Genomic DNA, 18,509 nt, shown 5'->3' with positions numbered 1-18,509 from the left:
TTCAAAGCGATTTTATAGTGCTGTGTCATGACCTATGAACACCAAATTCCCTCATGTAATGGTTTTTCATTTAGGACCTACACTGTACTTCCAAAGTATTATACTTCATGCGGGCAGGAAGCGTTTTGTATCGCGAACATTGGGTTCCATGCAGTGCATATTTACAATTTACGCTGAGCGATGATAGTTATCACACATTTCCATAACACTGAGCCTTGTAGGAAGACGGTACTAGTGTTGATGCTATGAAAGTATGAACAATTTTCTTGTTTGTGTGTGTGTTTTGTTTGCAACATACAAAAAATCTGCACATATGTATGTTGAATGTTCCTTCTATTTCTGCACACCCCGCCAGGAGTTGGATGTCGAAAGTAATTCATTAATTGCGAGTGAGAGCGTTGGGCGTTGACCAATTAGCGATGACCTCATTTTACAAAGCACAGCGGTTTCTGAGGGAATACACGCCCGCAGCTGTACTTTGAAATACTACCTATTTTGAAAAAAGAATTGTATGCCATTTAGTTTGTTGACATAAACATGATATACATGCAGAAAGAAAAAAAGTCCGTTTAGATGTTCTTGCCTCCTGTGGGGAGCCCAAAACCTGCTGTAAAGAGGAAGTTGATTCGAGTAACGGGTGCACGTATATGATATACACCTCCCTGCCAAACTTTGTTTAAGATCAATATGGTAATGTATAGATTATTATTTATTTGTTGGGTGGTTGATTGGCTGGTCGGTTATAAATACTCCCTTTTGCACAAGTCCCTAGCATGCAAGATAGGATAGGGTCAATATTTGAGATGAATTCCAGGTACATGTAGGCCCTACGCTGTACTAGTTTTGCTGTAGCGTCGTAATTGGCTATTGGCAGTTGGACATGTTGGAACACAAACAAGATGTAGAGTGGCCGGATATCATGGATGATGTTTTAAGGGTCACATGTTCCTGTAGACTGTCACGTCCTTGTCGGCATGGAGAGGAATCGACCTTCAAAAACCAATATGACGGAGCGACGGTCATGGCTGTTTGAAGTGTCAACTTCATAAGTGTTTTTGCCAAATAAGTTTACGGTGTCACATACATGACATAGCCGAAGTGTTGACACTGAAGATAGGACCCTACAGTTCAGTGCCAAGTAGTGTGGCCAGTGGTGATGAACTATCAAAACCGCCAAAATGTTGTGTGTTCCTTGTTGATTTATAGGCCTATATTTTTTGTTTCATATCTCCCCTAACATAATGATGTTTTAAGTAAGCCATCAGACAGTGTTAGATAATTAGTTCTTTAGGGGTTTTTCCCTGTCGTGATGGTTCCCAAGTTTACTATGCAAGCGCAAATTATTATTATTTTTTTTCTCATTAAAATAGGTTTCTAGTTTGGCAAAACCACGTGGAAACATATGACAAACTGACTTTAACTTTATTTCGCAAGTGACTGGAGCAGAAAAAAAAAGTAAAAGGGGAGACATGAAAAGAAAAGATATATCCTTTCTATCATTTTTTTTTTGGTGTTGCAATAACCAAACAACATAAATCGTGATAATTTTATGAGGAAATGGTGTAAGTTGTTAAAATTAAAACATCAAAGTTATAATCTGTGTTTTTGCAAAATCAGGTGACGAAGTTTTGACTTCATCACCGAATTACCGTCATGTTCATCTACTTGGTAACTGCGCTCTATTTATGAAATGTGTGAAAGATATGTTTATATCATATATATAAAGAGTCCGTCCCTCTCAGGAAATGCGGGGAACCATCCTCCAGATCCCTGACTTCGATGGGATTAATTCTATTTTTTTTTATACCTCCATCTGAAGGGTAACGGAGGCATTAAAGAAGGCATGAAAAAAATCATTTACCCAAAATGAAACCAAACAAAGATACATGAGAAATTGAAACTATCCATTATTTGCCAGGAAAATACAGTGCACACACACACACACACACACACACAAACCAACCCGGAGTTGTGATGTTTTTTTTTTCTCCAAACTCCCAAATGTGTGCACCTGCCGCGGGGATATCGGTCGCTTTTCTCGACAGTCGACTGGGTGTATCTCATTTGTATATAGATTGTAAAATGGGTTAAGAGGTATAGATGAATTCAAAATAAACACTTCCGTCAGAACTTCTTAGTTTTCTGCCCTGTCATACTTTCGATTCCGTGGCATCTTCCGTTTTCAGGATCATGGGACGATTTTTTTCTTCATCATGTACATTTCCCCCCCCCCCCCAATTTTTCAACAAAATGTATTAAGTTTCTGAGCAGAGATATGCTGTGCTTGTGTTTATGTTGTGTGTTTGTGTATTTGAGAAAAGACCTGCGGTTTTTTTTTTTATTGATCAATAGTTATTAATCTAATCGTCACTTTTAATTACTTCGGGTTTTAGATTGCATCTATGTGGAGTATATATCAGCTCCAAAACCCAGCGAAGGGCATGCATTTTCCAAAGCTGTAATGTCTTCAGTGATGTAGACAACCGTTTCGTGATAGCTTCTAATATCAGTTTATTGTCACTTAGTCTAATATCAGATGGTCTACTTTCCAGTTCGTCTAACACCACTATGGCTAAACTCATTTGGTCTGCTATCAATTTCGTCTAATACCCATTTGGTCTAATCCTTACTTGGTCTAAAATGTCCAGTTTGGTTAATTTTCATTTCGTCTAATGACCAGATGGTCTAATTGTCATTATTAATTCGTCATTAGACGAACTGGTTGTAGACGAAATAGGATTATGCCACGTGGGTTGAGACTAAATGGCTGTTAGACGAAGTGGGAGTAGACCAAGTGATAAATCCCCTTCTTATTTGACTGACTAAAAGCTGTGTTATCATACACGAAGCAGTGACTCACACCGAAGTCAATTTTACAATACAGTGTAGAATTAAACAGAGGAGGGGAGGGAGGATAAGGAAGGAAAGAGTACGGTGTCTCGTGTTTGTGTCAATCTTAACTGGGCAATTTATGATTTTTTTTTTTCATGTTTGTGCTTAGATCCCTAATAATGTATGTTGATGTATAATTCAATTGCTTGAATCCTATGGATGATGGGCATATCTATTTTGTAAATCTGAAATTGGCTTTTCTCGTTTTGTTTTTATTCTATTAACACTCGGCTATCCGTCCTGAGTATAAATCTTGTCAGATTCTCCCGAACTATGTGGGCTTATATTCGCTTCGTTGGCTTTTGATCTTTCGCTGTTTTGGAAATTCACACACACACACACACACACACACATAAAAAAAAAACGACTACAAACTGATGGTGCATGAGGCTAATGGAAGAAAGAGACGGAAATGTTTTTATTTCCTCTTTCTGCATGTTTGCATTCTCAGTGGTAAACTGATAACACACCGTGAATTCTGACTGAAGAAATACTATTCCCTCAAACCTAATCTTCTGAAGAGAAAGTATTATTGTGTCATTTTTTCATGACATCGTATTAAACATTCAATCCTTGTTAGTCTTGGTCTTTGGACTAATGGATAATCGAAGATATGCATTCATTAAAGGTGAATTCCAGACAATTTTCATAATTTCACATCATGTAGTACATAAATCAACAACTACATTTATAGATTTGTGGAATTTATTGTGGTCCTTGAGCAGAGAAACCAATACTCGGAAAAACCCAAAACAAATTACACTGAATAAGGATGATGACGTAGGAGCCTCATATATTTCAGAAATGTAGCAATGTAATTCTATTTCAATACCACTTAAATTCACCTGTGTAAAGTTTATGCGTGCTTTCTTCTTTAGTTCTGCTTCCTCGAGCCCCACTCGTGCATTCTTATGGTGAAATTACTATTTCATCATCCTTGTAATTTGTTAAAAATTTTGAAACATTCTTATTCCTTGTCCAAAACATAATTCTGAATGTCTGTACCCAGTATAACCATTTTATTGTGTAGAATGTAAAAGTCTGAAAATTATCAATTCGTTTTTATGTTTTATTAGGTTCGAATAGAACACATCGTGCATTGTACTCATTATTGTGTGCGCTTGCCCTATACAAATTAGATTTACGGGTCAATGAACTTTTTAATGTGCACAATTTTGTTCTTTTTTTTCTATGTTACTTTATGCGACACTCTTGGTCATATGATCATCTTTATCTTATGAAGTGAACACCAGAAACACGATGAATTGCATTTGTTATGCACCACTTTTATTGCTGACAATCTGCTTCCATTCTGCAAAACAGAAGCATGAACTGTTCACTCATTTCGATATTTACATCACATGAGTTCGGTTCCTAGATACAGAGTTTGATAACACACACTTTACTAAACAATATACATTAGATTATAAGGAAAATCATGACACTCCTAATCAAATCATGATCACCATGAAATGCAGCCATGATGCCCTTGAAATTGTTGATGAAGATAGCATAATGGAAAATGGAAATGGTGCTATGGCGACTGGTATGCCTCCGCCATAGGCTGCATGGTTCTCCCAATAGGTCTACAGTACGTCTTGACAATGTGAGACAATAGTGTCACTTAACTGGCAAAAAATAAATAAATAAATAAAAAATGAAGTGACATGTTTAGCACAAATGTGTCGAGTGTTTACTTTCCTCTTTCCTTAAACCAGGTTTCATTTGGATGGATGGCTAAATTGTTTAAGAGAGCAGGTATTCGGGAATTTGAGCATTTTCCCTTGACCTTTGCCTTTTGACCCCATGGCCAACAATTCTTCAAATAATCACTAACTGGTACATCCATTTTCATGACTATACCTTGAGATATTTTAGAAATATGGGAAAAAATTTTACAGTTTAACATTTTCACTTGACCTTTAACCCCATGGCCAGAATTTTCCCCTACAGAATCATTGTGCAGTAGTGCAAGTATATACCTATTTTAATTAAGTTTATGCAATGAGTAATCTCCAAGACGAGGGGAAAATGTAATTTCGGCATTAGATAGTAAACTTTTAGCAGTTTAACCTTTGACCTCTGACCCTATCAATCCAAAAGTTCCAAGAGAATCACTGTCGAGCTTTATATGCATTTGTAGGAGACCTGCTAAGTTTAATAATGATATTCTAAGCCATTTCTGAGATATGGAGAAAAAAGTGAAATTTTACCATTTTAACTTGATCTCTGACCTTTGACCCCATGGCTCTAAACTGTCCCTGGAGAATCTTTATCTGGTAATGCATGCACTAAGTTTCAAGTAAATACCTTCAGGCATATTGCATAGATATGGGTAAATAGTAAATGTCTAAAACTTTGACCTTGACCTTAGATCTTCAGCATGTGCAATCAAAAACTTGGCAGGCACAAATTCGTCCACTCATACATGGAAATGCCAAGTTTCATTTGGATACCTCAAACGGTTTTTTAAGTTACGCTGTCCACAAAATAGATTGCGGACGGACGGACGGACAGACGGACAACCCGAAAACATAATGCCTCCGGCGACACTTCGTGGCGGAGGCATAAAAAAAAATAAGAAAACCATGATGCATTCAGTAATAAAAATGTATTTACATGACTTTTATTTCTTGCCTTATGCATTATGACATGTGATAATAGTGTGAATAATTATATTGAATATAATCAAAATCATACTTGCATTAATGAAAGATGATTTTACTGGTGAGAACACCAATATTTACGATTCAACTAAATAGATTGATAACGCACTTTTATTTGAAGGTGGTAATGAAACATTATTCATCAAATGTTTGCCCCATTTTGCTGCAACACTTATGACAATATGGGACTGTTTCATAAAGCGGTACGATTGATCTTACGCTCGATTTATTGATCGTAACTCAGCAAATCGAGCGTAAGATCAATCCTGATACGCTTGATTTAAAGCACAGATTTAAAAGCAGATTGAGCGTAGATTTTTTTAAACGCATCAAATGTACGATCAATCTTATCTTACGATCAATCTTTATGAAAAAGGCCCTACAAATCTTGTTCAAGCTTATAATTAACTCCTTCTGTACACTGATCTTGATATTTATTAGTTGAATGTTATTTTGTTCTCAGCCTTTCATTCGTCGACACTGATTGTGTAACAATGCCTGCAATTTTCACATTCTACGTAAAACCATTCTACGAAACAGCGTCAAATTATTGTAGGAATAACTGAACTCCCCTATATTCCGGCAATAATCTTGACTCTAAATTCCCACTTACGTTTTATTTCCACTCCGCAAACCTTTAAAGATATTCACATCGAGTTTGGATGACTTAATATTGCACAACGTCACAAATCAATATGATGAGTGCAGGCTGCAGCTATACATAGTTTTATAGATTGACTGTATTGTCCAGTCGGTTTTTTTTTTTTTTGGTTTTTTGTTTTTGTTTTTTGCACTCTTATTCTACCCCCTGTCTGATTATACATGTAAAATGCTACTGCATAAATCCTTCCTTCATGTAGCAGAACCTTGACGCCACATTTTTACTTTCTGGGCTAGCGTTTACAGATCCTGAAATTCAGGAGACCGAAGGACTTATTCTAAAGCTAGCCATATTCAATACAGTGTATGTTTGTGGAAGACATATGATCACGACTAAACGTGTCCAAGAATATAGTTAGTCCATGCGTGACACGCATATTCTATCATACATCTTTTACATGCATGAGGTTCACCGCATACTGTTTATGAAGATGTTTACACAATCATATTTCAAAATCGTACGTTGATGCGTAAAAAAAGTTGTCCATGCTGAACAATAATATAACGTACATGGCAATGCAATGTCGAAGAAATTATATGTAGACCTAATCGCTACAGGAAAGAGTTTTCCAGTGATTCAACGATTTATGAACAGTGGAGAATGTGCAAAACACCATAGTTTGACATTTTTTCCTGTTTCTCAAAGTTTCGAAGGTTACAAGGTTCTTATACGTTTTGATGATATTCTGTTCTTTCTAATTACACATATCAATTTCCCCTACATTGAAATACCTCTACATTGAAGCCTAATGCGTGACTGCTGCTTAACTTCAGTGGAATCAAACAAAGAAAGTAGTAAAGGTTTTATCAACATCAACAGAGTTTCACATACTTTCACGTGTGCAGGTAAGATGTAAATGATGTCACATGTTTCCATTTGGTTTGTACAAAAACAAATACTGTAGAAATTATGATTTTGGTCAATTCATAATTCTTTATGTTATTACAATGCAATATCAGTAAAAATAGATGCGAAGAATTTTTTTTTCTTGCATACACGAGCTTATTAACTTACTCTGAAAATTAATTTAGAATAATATTGAAAGGGCAAGATCCATTACTACACCCCGCTCTTACGATTAAAATTGCTTCCTTTCATTGCAGCAAAATGTTTTATCATTTGTTTCACCTCAACTTCTGAAAGCGAATGTTTTGCAATTTAATGAATACAAAAAGAAAGAAAATGTAGTCTGTTGTAACTCCGTAATAAGAAGTTTAACAGAAAAATCCTCCATGAAAATTTAGTCGCTAAATGAAATGGAGCTGAAATCATTTTTAACGATTTATAAATCGAGTACATGCATTTCACCTTAACCGTATCTCACATTTCTGATGCTTTCGAGTTACACTTTCCAACAGACCGTTAAGAGGAATTATTTACACGTGTGGGATGATGCCGTCTTGGATCGGATGAGAGAACAAAAATAGATGCTGTGAGACAACAGTGAATCCTATATTTATCGGGGTTTTCACGCAGGTACACCCACGCTAGATTTCTTACGACACAGAATAATAAATGTCACGCCGTTAATCCTACGACGCACATTTATAAAAAAAGAAAAGAAATGGGAAATGCATAATCATACTTAACAAGACAGGAGCACGCCGTAGGCCTAAGTGCTGAAAGCAAAACAAGAACACAAAGAGGTAGTTTGTATCAAAACTTAAATTTCCTGACTTTGATGTACACTTTGGGTTTTTCCATGTGCCGCTGAAACAGGGATCGCTTTCATTGCAGCGCAAATATTACAAACAAAGCTTAACTTTGCGGCTGAATTTTATGAAGCAATTGTGTCAGTTAAGAACCGACAAATCAACAAAGTTGAGTGCCAGCAGAACTTTAAAAGCCTTGATTCGGCGCGATTTGAGCCTCGTGGATCATGGTGGTGTATTCTGACGTCGGGTCTTCGTAGATGACTTCATCATCGTCCACCGATTTGATGGTTTCCTCTGGTATTGGTAGTGGTCGCTCGATCACGCCCTGGTATCCCGGGGGTTCTTCGACGTTGCCCAGCTCCTCGTATGTCTCTCCATCACCCTTTCCGTCATCTTGCTCGACGTCGTCGTAGCTTGTCTCGTAGTTGTCGACGTTCCCCACTCTCTGGTACTGCTCGACCGTCTGGTACTGCTCTTCCTCATCTTTCTCCTCGAAGGCGCGGCACTCGTCCGCAGCCGTCGGCACGTAGGTCGGATTCATTTGTGTTGTTCCCTTCTTCTCCCGGATCTCCAATGCGTGTCCGCCGCGTTGCTTCACTTTGCAGTAGCTGCTTTGTCAGAAAGAGAAAGAAGAAATAAGCGATTACTTATCACCACAGCCTGATTACGTCAACAGGGAAACAGCTGTCTTGCGCATGTGCAGAATACCATTTTTTTTTTTTTTTGCCCAGATCTAGAGCTCACGTTTGTTGAACTTCTTAAACAGAAAAATGTGGGCTTTTTGGGGGGTTAAATATCATCTTTCATATTCGGACATTAATTAGATGAGCTATCTTACTTTCCTATTTTTTGGATCACTAAAATAATCCTTTTTGCTGCATGGACCAGTAGGCTTGTATTCATATTTAATATAATTTTAAATAATGCTTATGTAGATTTGTTGACTTTAACAGATAAAGGTTGTGAAAAAACAACAACACAGATACATTACACCCACACACGCTCACACTGTCACACAACGAAATCATCATCAATTGAAAAACATTACAATTTCTTCAGATTTTTAGATATCTCTAATCATATCATCATTATCTACTGAAATGACCAGGATCAAGACTTTGGATTGTTTGTATTCCTTTCTTATCTATCTGTAAATACATTTTCTCAGTTACACTGGAATTTGCATTCAAATTTGTGATCCAGCCCATACAGTTCTCGAATTTCCTGACATTCCATTTCAATTCAATTATCAATTTCCATCAATAAAAGGAAATGCATAATACAAGGTGATACATTTATCAATTCAACTTTTAAACAATTTGGAAGGGTAAATCATTGAAGATGATACAAAACACATGTACGAGTAATATCATAGCGAAAAAAGAACAATGCACAATTTGTCATTGTAACAAAACAGAAAAAAAAATGTGACGATGGAAAAGAGTGGTCCGCTGAAAAGCAACGCGAATTGTAGGAGGTGAATCACTCAAAAGAGTGATAGAAAAAAAGTTTTCCATCGGAAAACTTATGTCGGAATTTTCTCAACCTTTGGTATTGAAATCACCAGCTTAAGTATCCATCTCCCCGACCGTGTCACGTGTTAGAAAAATTACCTAACATTCATTTTCATTTCGTTTTTTATCTCATTTTAATATATTGGTAAAAAGGAACTTGCGAAGCAGCTAGCTTTTATTGTCCAAGTCGTGCATACAATTACGGTATAATACATGGGATGATTATATACATTGAGAAAAGAGCATGTACTGAATATAGAGAGAATACAGGCATAGACAAAACGCTGACTCAAAACAAAACAATAGTACTGATCACATAACGTTAAGCTTTCTAACTCCTTTTATTGTCATTAGTATTTAATCAATATTGAACTGCATATACCCCTGTTTTAAATGGGACCTGAAATTATAAAGACTCTTAATTTTGATCTCATCTAGAATTTCATTCCATTCTTTACACCCTCTATTTTACTGCAAGCTTCGGCCTTTGGTATTATCTAAAAACTTACAGGACTCCGATTTCAACAAGGAGTAGTTTATATGTTTATCAAACAGAAAACAATTTGTGACTATAAATGGCCGTGATTCTCAGCTGAAGTTAATTTCATGTGGTGTTCCACAGGGCTCTTTATTAGGTCCACATTTATTCATTTTGTACATCAACGATCTTCCTAGTTCCTCACCAACTCTTTCCTTTATATGTTTTGCTGATGACTACAATTTGTTTTTTTTTTTTTTTTTTACGCACAGAGATCCTTATACTCTTGTTAACACAGTGAATAAAGAACTTAAATCTGTGCAGTCTTGGATATACGCCAATTGTCACTTGATATAGGTAAAACTCGTTGTATGCTTTTTAGCAATAGTCTTAAAACCCTTCCCCTATTAAGTTTAATGAAATTGATTTAAATCAAGTTAGTAGTATAAAATTTTTAGGGCTCTTTATTGATAGTGATTTATTTTGGAAATCCCACGTTAGTTATTTAAGTAATATTCTTTCTGAAAACACGGGTGTTCTTAATAAACTTAAGAATGTTTTTCATAGTCAAATTTTGCTTAATCTTTATTCTACTTTGATTACTCCGTACCTTAATCATTGTATTCTTGCATGGGGGAATGCAACTAGAAATCTTCTTGAAACGCGCCATTAGAAATTGCAACCATGTCCGATATTTGTCCCACACGAATAGCTTATTCTTTAAAATAAAATACTGCAAACATCAGATCTGTTCAGTTATAACGTCGGTATATTCATGTATAATTTTTCTGCAAAGGAGTTACCGGATGTTTTTACTCGTATGTTCCGGAAAAACTATTTGATTCATAATTATCCTACCCGCCAAAGTGACGCATTTCACCTTCCACGCACTCGGACAATTTTCACAAAAAAAAAAAACACAAAACAAAACAAAACACACATACACACACACAGAAAACCCGATAATGTATACGAGCCCCAGATACTGGAATGACCTCTCCCTCGAAATAACAAGCTACTCGTCTTTATATTCCTTTAAACGCAAATCAAAAGAGTTTGATTGAGTGCATATCTTGCAGACACTGAATAAATTTGTAATGTCTTATGTAATATTGTGGTATGTTATTGTCCGATCAAACATTCTTATCAACCCGCTGCAGATTGCGTTTTGGGCCTTGCCATCAGGTTCTCCGAATTCATCTTTAGCAATTCCACACTCTACTTCGTTTCACTCTCTTCCTCCTTTCCTCTACCTTTCTCTCACTTTCTACCCAGAGCTTGACGGCAGGCATCAAATGGCTTAATAGCTGTACATGTTACTTTTTGTGTCTTATACTGAGCACAACCTTGTGATAGTTTTAATGCAACAACAGTTTATAATGTATACCAAAGGAGGCTCTACAAACAAATCATGTTCTACCCCGGAAACAAATGATAGCTCGGTCACAATAATGGTTCACATTTTAGTACATGTATATATATATATATTTTCTTCTTCTTTTTTATCACATAGGCATATCCCGCTTTTCTTATTTGGTACCATTAACTCGCCTGATCTTATCTTCTATCCGTTCTCCGTTTCTTTTTCACAAACACTGATTACTCGGGGCTTACAGCCAAACAAGCTTGCTTTCATGTAGGTCCCATCATACTTCTCTTTATTGAACCCCATTCGATTTCGACCAGTTATCATTACAATTGATGTGTTATTACCATGTGTATTGTTTGTTTTTGCACATTGTTTACAAGGTAAAAGAACCTGTATTATTATTTCTGATGTGATATTCATATACGAGAAGTATAAAAATAAATGAAATGAAATGAAAAATGGAAACTAATCTTTTGGGGCAGATTCCATGAGCGAGTTTATGCATCAAATGGAACATAATGTGTCTTTTTTTTTTCAATTGTGAAAATGCCTAACTGATCTGTATTAATTGTGTTGTACACCAAGTAATATTCACAACGATACGTAATGCCCGATTTTTTCAAACTTTGCAATTTGTCAATTAACATTTTGCCCAATTCCCCCATAATAATCACAGTAATCTAATTTACCTTGTATGATACCTTAATAACGAATTACAGCTGTCTGTTTTGTTACAAAGGGTCGTATCCGTTTGAACAAAAACAACTTATCAATTATTTAATTTTATATTCTTATATACTGATCCAAATTCAGGCATCCTTCAATGATGACTCCATACCTGATTATTGTATTAGGAGAACCCGGGGCAAAGAGGAACACAGGGCAAAGTGAAAACCCCATTAAACATAATAAAATTGTATGTACATTCAGTCTTGAATCTAAAGCTCATGCACCAAGACCCTCTAGGGAGGCTACATCTTTTGATATCAGAGCTGTGCACATAGGTATTGTATGTGTGTTTTTAGGGAAAAAGTCTGTTTTTCATACCTCGATAATCAATAATTGTATATTTTATGCCAAATTATCGTGCATATCTGAAATATCTCGAAAACCGCGGTAACGATGCATAGGTCTCTTATGCTTGGATAAATCATGGTATCGGAACTATCAAAATATTGGTCAACGTCACAGTGATGCGTGTCGGGAAAAATTATATATGGTTGGGGCAATGTAGAACATATTAGCTAATGGGCTTGTGAGTAAAATGAAGTTTGGTACGTTTTCACGCTCGAGGCCGTGCAGCAGGGCCGCATGCCGCATGCCTTGCTGCAGCTACGCTCTCCTGCAATATAGTTGCTGGATTGAATCGCTATAGCAGAATCTGATCTTGACTCCGTGCCTACACGTCATTAATCACTATTCTGAGGTTGGTCACGTGACATAACAGTTCACGAAAAGTGCATGCAATTCCTCGAAATATATTACAAACTGTGTTTTTGAGTTACAATTTTAGAAAAGGCTTAAAATTCTCTAGTATAGAATTACCACACGTACAAAAGGTCATTTATATAGGGCCTATAGATACTCTTTAATTGTAAAACTGCGTAGGTAGGTCATTAAGGAAACAGGACATTCAAAACTATACAAGAATGTACAAGGCCATAGTAGAGCAATTTAGTAAGAGGTAGGCCTATATGGGTTTTTACGTAGAAGACAACCACTTGATAGGAGAAGTGTTTCACTTTGCCCCGTTCATTGGTCTAGTGCAAAACGGAATTTTCATACTTTTTTCAAGTTCACACTAATTGATAAAAATGATAACTTGAAAACAAATTTTACTGTCATTTGTAGTCCTAAGGTAATATCATAAACCAAAAAAATCTTGCCTTACTCTGCTTTGAATTCCCGTTTTGGCTGGACAAAAATTTTCGGTCTACTTTGTTCAGTCAAGTTCAAGTTCAAGTTGATTCATTTCATTTCCAACAAACAAATAATTAGGAATACAATGTAATGTTTGTACAGATGTCCGGAAATCAGTACAACAATGCGATGAACATAATAACGTGTAATAAAGACACAGGTAAATTATCAACAAAGATACAAATAAAATTGTTATATCATTATGGTACAGGCAGAAACAAAATTCCTGGAAATGGAGAGGACCCCTCATGAGGAAAAAAAAAGAAGAAAAAAGTCAAATTATTATTATTATTATTATTATTATTATTATTATTATTATTATTATTATTATTACTATTATTTATAGTACGCTTTTCCCACAAGGCCCAAAGCGCTTACAATCCATTCAAAACATGTACGACAGTATGTGTAATTGGATAAATGTTACAGCTACGAACTAGTTGCTACTAAAAAGATGTGTTTTCAAGGCTTTTTTGAAAACACTGACTGATGGAGACTGTCTAACGGTAAGTGGTAAATTGTTCCAGTGCTTTGAAGCAGACACATTAAATGTCCTATCACCGGCTAAGGTGCGAGTAACAGAGTATGTGAGACGAAGCGGATCACTAGATGACCTCAAATTTCTAATAGGTGTATAATCAAGTCAAACAGGCATCTAGGTATTTCGGAGCTTGATTGTTGAGGATTTTATAGACAAACAAAACTGGTTTAAAAATTATCCGTTGCTTCAAAGGAAGCCAGTGCAACGACTTCAGAAGTGGCTGAGATGGGTAGTCCCTAGAAACCTGAAACACTAATCGGGCTGCCCAATTTTGAAGTCGCTGCACATGATCCAATTGAGTTGAAGGAATGGAAGAGAGAAGCCCGTTACAATAATCTATACGGGATAGAACTAAAGAACGCACTGCGTTATGACATGCAGATTGATCAATAAATCTCCTAATTCTAGCAATATTTCTTAAATAAAACGTAACAGTACTACAAATTTGAGAAATATGTTGAGAAAATGCAAAAAAGAAGGCAATTTGCCTAAGTGATACAAAAAAAGAAGAATACACACATACATGCACACGCGAAGACGCACATTACATAACAAACACCAGACGGCTCTCTTGTAAAGGAAGAAATGATGAGAGGATAGAAGGATTAGTGAGTAAGGTAGTAAGTCCGAGGTGGACAATAAAAAAAAAAGGGGGGCGGGGGGGAGAAGGAAGTGATGGGTCATAACCGGGGCACTGGAGGTACAGAAGCTCGGGCTCGCCGAGGTACAAAAAGTAGTAAAATTAAACCCGAGCAACAATTTTGAAAATCGAAAGTAAAGGAAGAAAAGATTAACTTATTATGTTGCATACGGAATTTTTGAATAATTCTTTAACTTTAAGGAAAAGGTATGAAAACTTAATGCTTCTTTTATATCGGTTGTTTGATTTGACATGATCCAATATATTTACATTAAGGTGATTTACATTTTTCAAGCCGTTTTAATGGAAAAAAAAGAAAAACTCACATTTATTCATTTTATGAGAACAAGCTTATTTACTTTAACTTCTTTAAACTTCTGTTGAGAATTTCGACTACAGATTTAACATTCTTTTATGAGTGTACGCACGAGACGTGCAGAGATCATACAGAGACACTTTGGATAGATCGTTGCATTCACCAAAACCGACAAGGAATAGGAGAGGGCCTAACATGTAGAGGTAATTCCAAAAATTGTCTTTTCATTTACATGCGTGATACACATAATATTTGACAGGTATGTGAGAGGTTTAATAATTGAACGAACAATCGGTTTAATAAGCGACATCAAGATCATTCAAACAGTTTTTTTTTTTCACTGACATTTTCATGATCAATCAAAAGTTTTGTGCTCCTCTGTGTCTTTAATGCGGATAAAATTGCCGTATTTCAATGTTCGAATGGGTCGCTGTCAGGGTCACCATTTTCCTATATCAAGACTGTTTTGAGGTGTTTTCTAATCTTGACAATATAATCATTCAAAAAATATTTTCATCAATTCTTTTTTCCTGTTGTATGAATTACCATGTCGTTCAATTTGAAATATCCTTTTAGAACTTTTTAACGCACCACGCAGACCATTTCTAGTTTTCATTGTATTCGTAATGGATTCTCTTTACAGCTCTGCATATTTCATCAGATTTCTTTTTTTTTTTTTTTTTTTTTTTTTTTTTACACATAATAGCATATAATGAGCTGTTTCTGAGAATTCCATAGTATACGGTCATGAATATATAAAGAATTTCCGTATACCATAGGTAAGGGCGTGAGTGGGGGGAGGGGGGGGGGAGGGCAGAGGGGGCACTTGCTCCCTCAAATAAAATTCCTCCCCCATGTGCCCCCTGAAATGTAACAAATGATTAATAAATTATTTAAAGACCAAAATGAACAATGAAGGCCCTTTGCTCGTCTAAAAATGGTCAATTTTCTAAGTGAAAATTTTCGCCCTAACGGGGCACTTACACTTACAAATACAGTAGTGAATAGATGGTAGCCTCTCGTCTTTCGACGAGTTTGCCCCTTTAAACATACCTTCAGTAAACCCTTTCATTTTTCTTTTCTTCTGAGCTTTCTAGCAATATAAGAATATTTTTCAGCTTGAACAATGTTATTATGTTTACGGTTTTATTGAATACATTTCAGACTAAAACCAAATGGCAAAGTGAAAGCGCTGACCGACCTAGCCTATAAGATGCACACAACAAACCCAGCGTCTCATCCGCATTATGAAGTCTGTAGAGGTAATGATCAATCCCCAAATGGTGAACGAGTAACATTTTAATGACTTTACCATGAACATTTCCAATAGTGTCTCGACTCATTAGTAATTGATTATCGTTAGAAGCACGTGTATTGTTTTACCGAAGGCTGTAGTCTGCATGGAGTCATATTCAAGCATTTTTTTTTTCTTTAGATTTGCTACGAAAAAACTAAAGTTTGCCCTCAACAGAGTAATGAGTGTCAATGATGCGAATAAAGAACTAAAGATAATGTAATTAACTTTAATAGAACATTCCGCGTTCAAACTGACACCTCTAACACAATTGTATCGCTTAGATTTCTTCGCGCAAATAAAGGTGTTTAAATAAATGTTTCTGAAAGGATATTGCATAACAAATTTGACCTCTGTTATCTTGAGACAATAATAGTGTAATACAAAGTTTCATTGATCAGTCGTGAAAATCTATATACATTCCAAAGCACTCACTCGCTCTGCCCGTACTTAGTGAAATGAATTAATGATTTAATTCCCTAGAAAATTGTTTTTAAATGCTCTATAAACAAGACAGATAAAGCTGACATGTATGAACTTGCCAATGAGTTCATTTCTAGTGGAGGTAGCAAGAGAAGGAACACATTTGCTCATCTTAAAAAAAAAGACTAAGCAGTTAAGCACACCATGTTGTCAGTGCAAGTTACCATGACATTCGAAGTTTGTCCGATATTTTGTATTTGTTTATTATTAGCCTTTTCACTTACTTATTATTTGTTTTATGTATCATCTAGGTGGAATCTTTGGGGATCCTGGGAATCGTTGGGGTGAAGAGACATTCATAATCCTTCGCAATGATTTTTTACAATCTTTAATTCCCTTAATTTCCTAGAAATTCGCTTTCAAATGCTCTATAAACGCGATTTTTGTACTCTGTTTTTACAAAAAGTCCCTACCGTGGGAGGGGGTATCCCCTCTCCCACACCCTCCTTCCGCTCGGCCGCTTCGCTCCCTTCGCCTCCCTCGCCGAGGATCTCACACTGTCACGTGTTATATGTGCCCCCTTCGAGATTTTGCCCCCCCCCCCCAAAAAAAAAAAATAACTTAAATACATTCGGCGCGCTTGACCATTGGATCCGCATGTTTCTGTGAGGATTGAATTGCTTTTATGGAGCTCGTTTTGCACACACACACACACATACACACACACACAAACAAAATGGTCCGACAGATATGAAAATGCGAAATTCTTCCCCTTGATTAAAGAGTTAATCTGAACAAAAAAAAAAATAAACCATTGCTGTCGCTGTAATATATCTATTTACAAATTTCACGATGTAGCTGATCCTTTACAGTATTTTTTTTTTTTTTATTCTGCCACTACTGTCCCTGGGAAAGAATGACTATAGAAAATCACGAAACAGGTTTCACCTTTTTTTTTGAACGCTTGGTGTTTATTTGAATCATTGTATTTTCAACAATATCGTAGACTCCGTTACCATTTTAGATAATACAGCTCAGATTTTGCAAAACTAAACTTGTTAATATATGACTTTGCAGCGCCTTTATTACAAGCAAACAAAAACGAAAAGTTGTGAGGCGATTTCCTCATTGTCATGTGCAATTGACTTCTTTTAATTGTTATATCTCGGATATTCTATCTGCTTCTCGAAAACGTATTAGAGTCAAAACTTCTAGAACTTTCCAGATTTTTATTTTCGTCCCATTCAATGAAAATTGTCCTATTCTGTTGGTTGTTTTATTTTTCAAAGTCAAATTAACAATGAACGGTGTTTTTATTGAGAGGTATGTCTAAGTTATTCAGCACGGAAAAAAAAAAGTTTACCGCATTAGCTCAAATAATGTCCGGTATACGTCAGTAGGTGGTATAAGTACTTCCGAGGACATTACCGTGAATGGCTGGCCAACATCCTACACTAATCCAAAATAACGCCTGTCACATGCTACTTGGTACACGAACACACACATGACTGTGTGCGCGTGTTTGCATGTTTGTGAAGGGTGAAGAAAAATTATAAGTAAAACCTAATTAGATTGAATCAATCATTATAGCTTTTGAAAGCTATAGTCTAATATTACATGTGTGCATAAGTGTGTATTATATGCGTAAGCGCGTATTCGCCTGTGTACCTAGCCATAACCACACTAATCATAATCATGTCTTCACCCATGTGTACCAAATATTTCCTCCTCTCAACAGAAACATGAAGACTGTCAGCTGTATATAAAATTCTAGCCCCCTTGATGCGACTTACCGTATGATGAAGAGAATTAAGTAGCGCAGGAGGACGAGCAAGAAGAAGAAGATAGTCCAAATGAGGCCGCAATTCAAGAAAACTATCCAGTCAAACTTGCCACAGTCGCATGCTGCCAGGCAAAAAAGAGATAAAAGTGAATAATGCATCCCCTGCTGTGGGCCGTGATGCTGAAACTTTAGTCATACGTGTACTACAAAAACAGTCTGTAAATCTGAAGCTAGACGGACCCTTGCAAAGACTCCTGGATCGTGTGCCTTTACCTCCTTTGAAATGAATTCGTCAATTCTTGCACTGAATTCCTCAAAAAGAATGAAATCGGGTGATCGGCCTTTTTTCATTAAAAC

At 36.2% G+C, this 18,509-nt stretch overlaps 1 protein-coding gene across 1 annotated transcript; it reads right to left on the bottom strand.

Annotated features, from left to right (window-relative positions):
• Positions 1 to 8,058: 8,058 nt before the first annotated feature.
• LOC140236952 (uncharacterized) lies at positions 8,059 to 18,175 on the bottom strand. Its single transcript, XM_072316895.1, has 2 exons — positions 18,163 to 18,175; positions 8,059 to 8,482 (listed from the first exon to the last, which is right to left on the bottom strand). Exon 2 carries the CDS (start codon positions 8,413 to 8,415, stop codon positions 8,059 to 8,061), a length of 357 nt encoding a protein of 118 aa, XP_072172996.1. The 5' UTR covers positions 8,416 to 8,482; positions 18,163 to 18,175.
• Between the last annotated feature and the right edge of the window lie 334 nt (positions 18,176 to 18,509).

Source organism: Diadema setosum, chromosome 13, assembly GCF_964275005.1.
Source record: "Diadema setosum chromosome 13, eeDiaSeto1, whole genome shotgun sequence".
Taxonomy (NCBI): Eukaryota; Metazoa; Echinodermata; class Echinoidea; order Diadematoida; family Diadematidae; genus Diadema; species Diadema setosum.
This window is presented reverse-complemented; position numbering and strand designations above follow the sequence as displayed.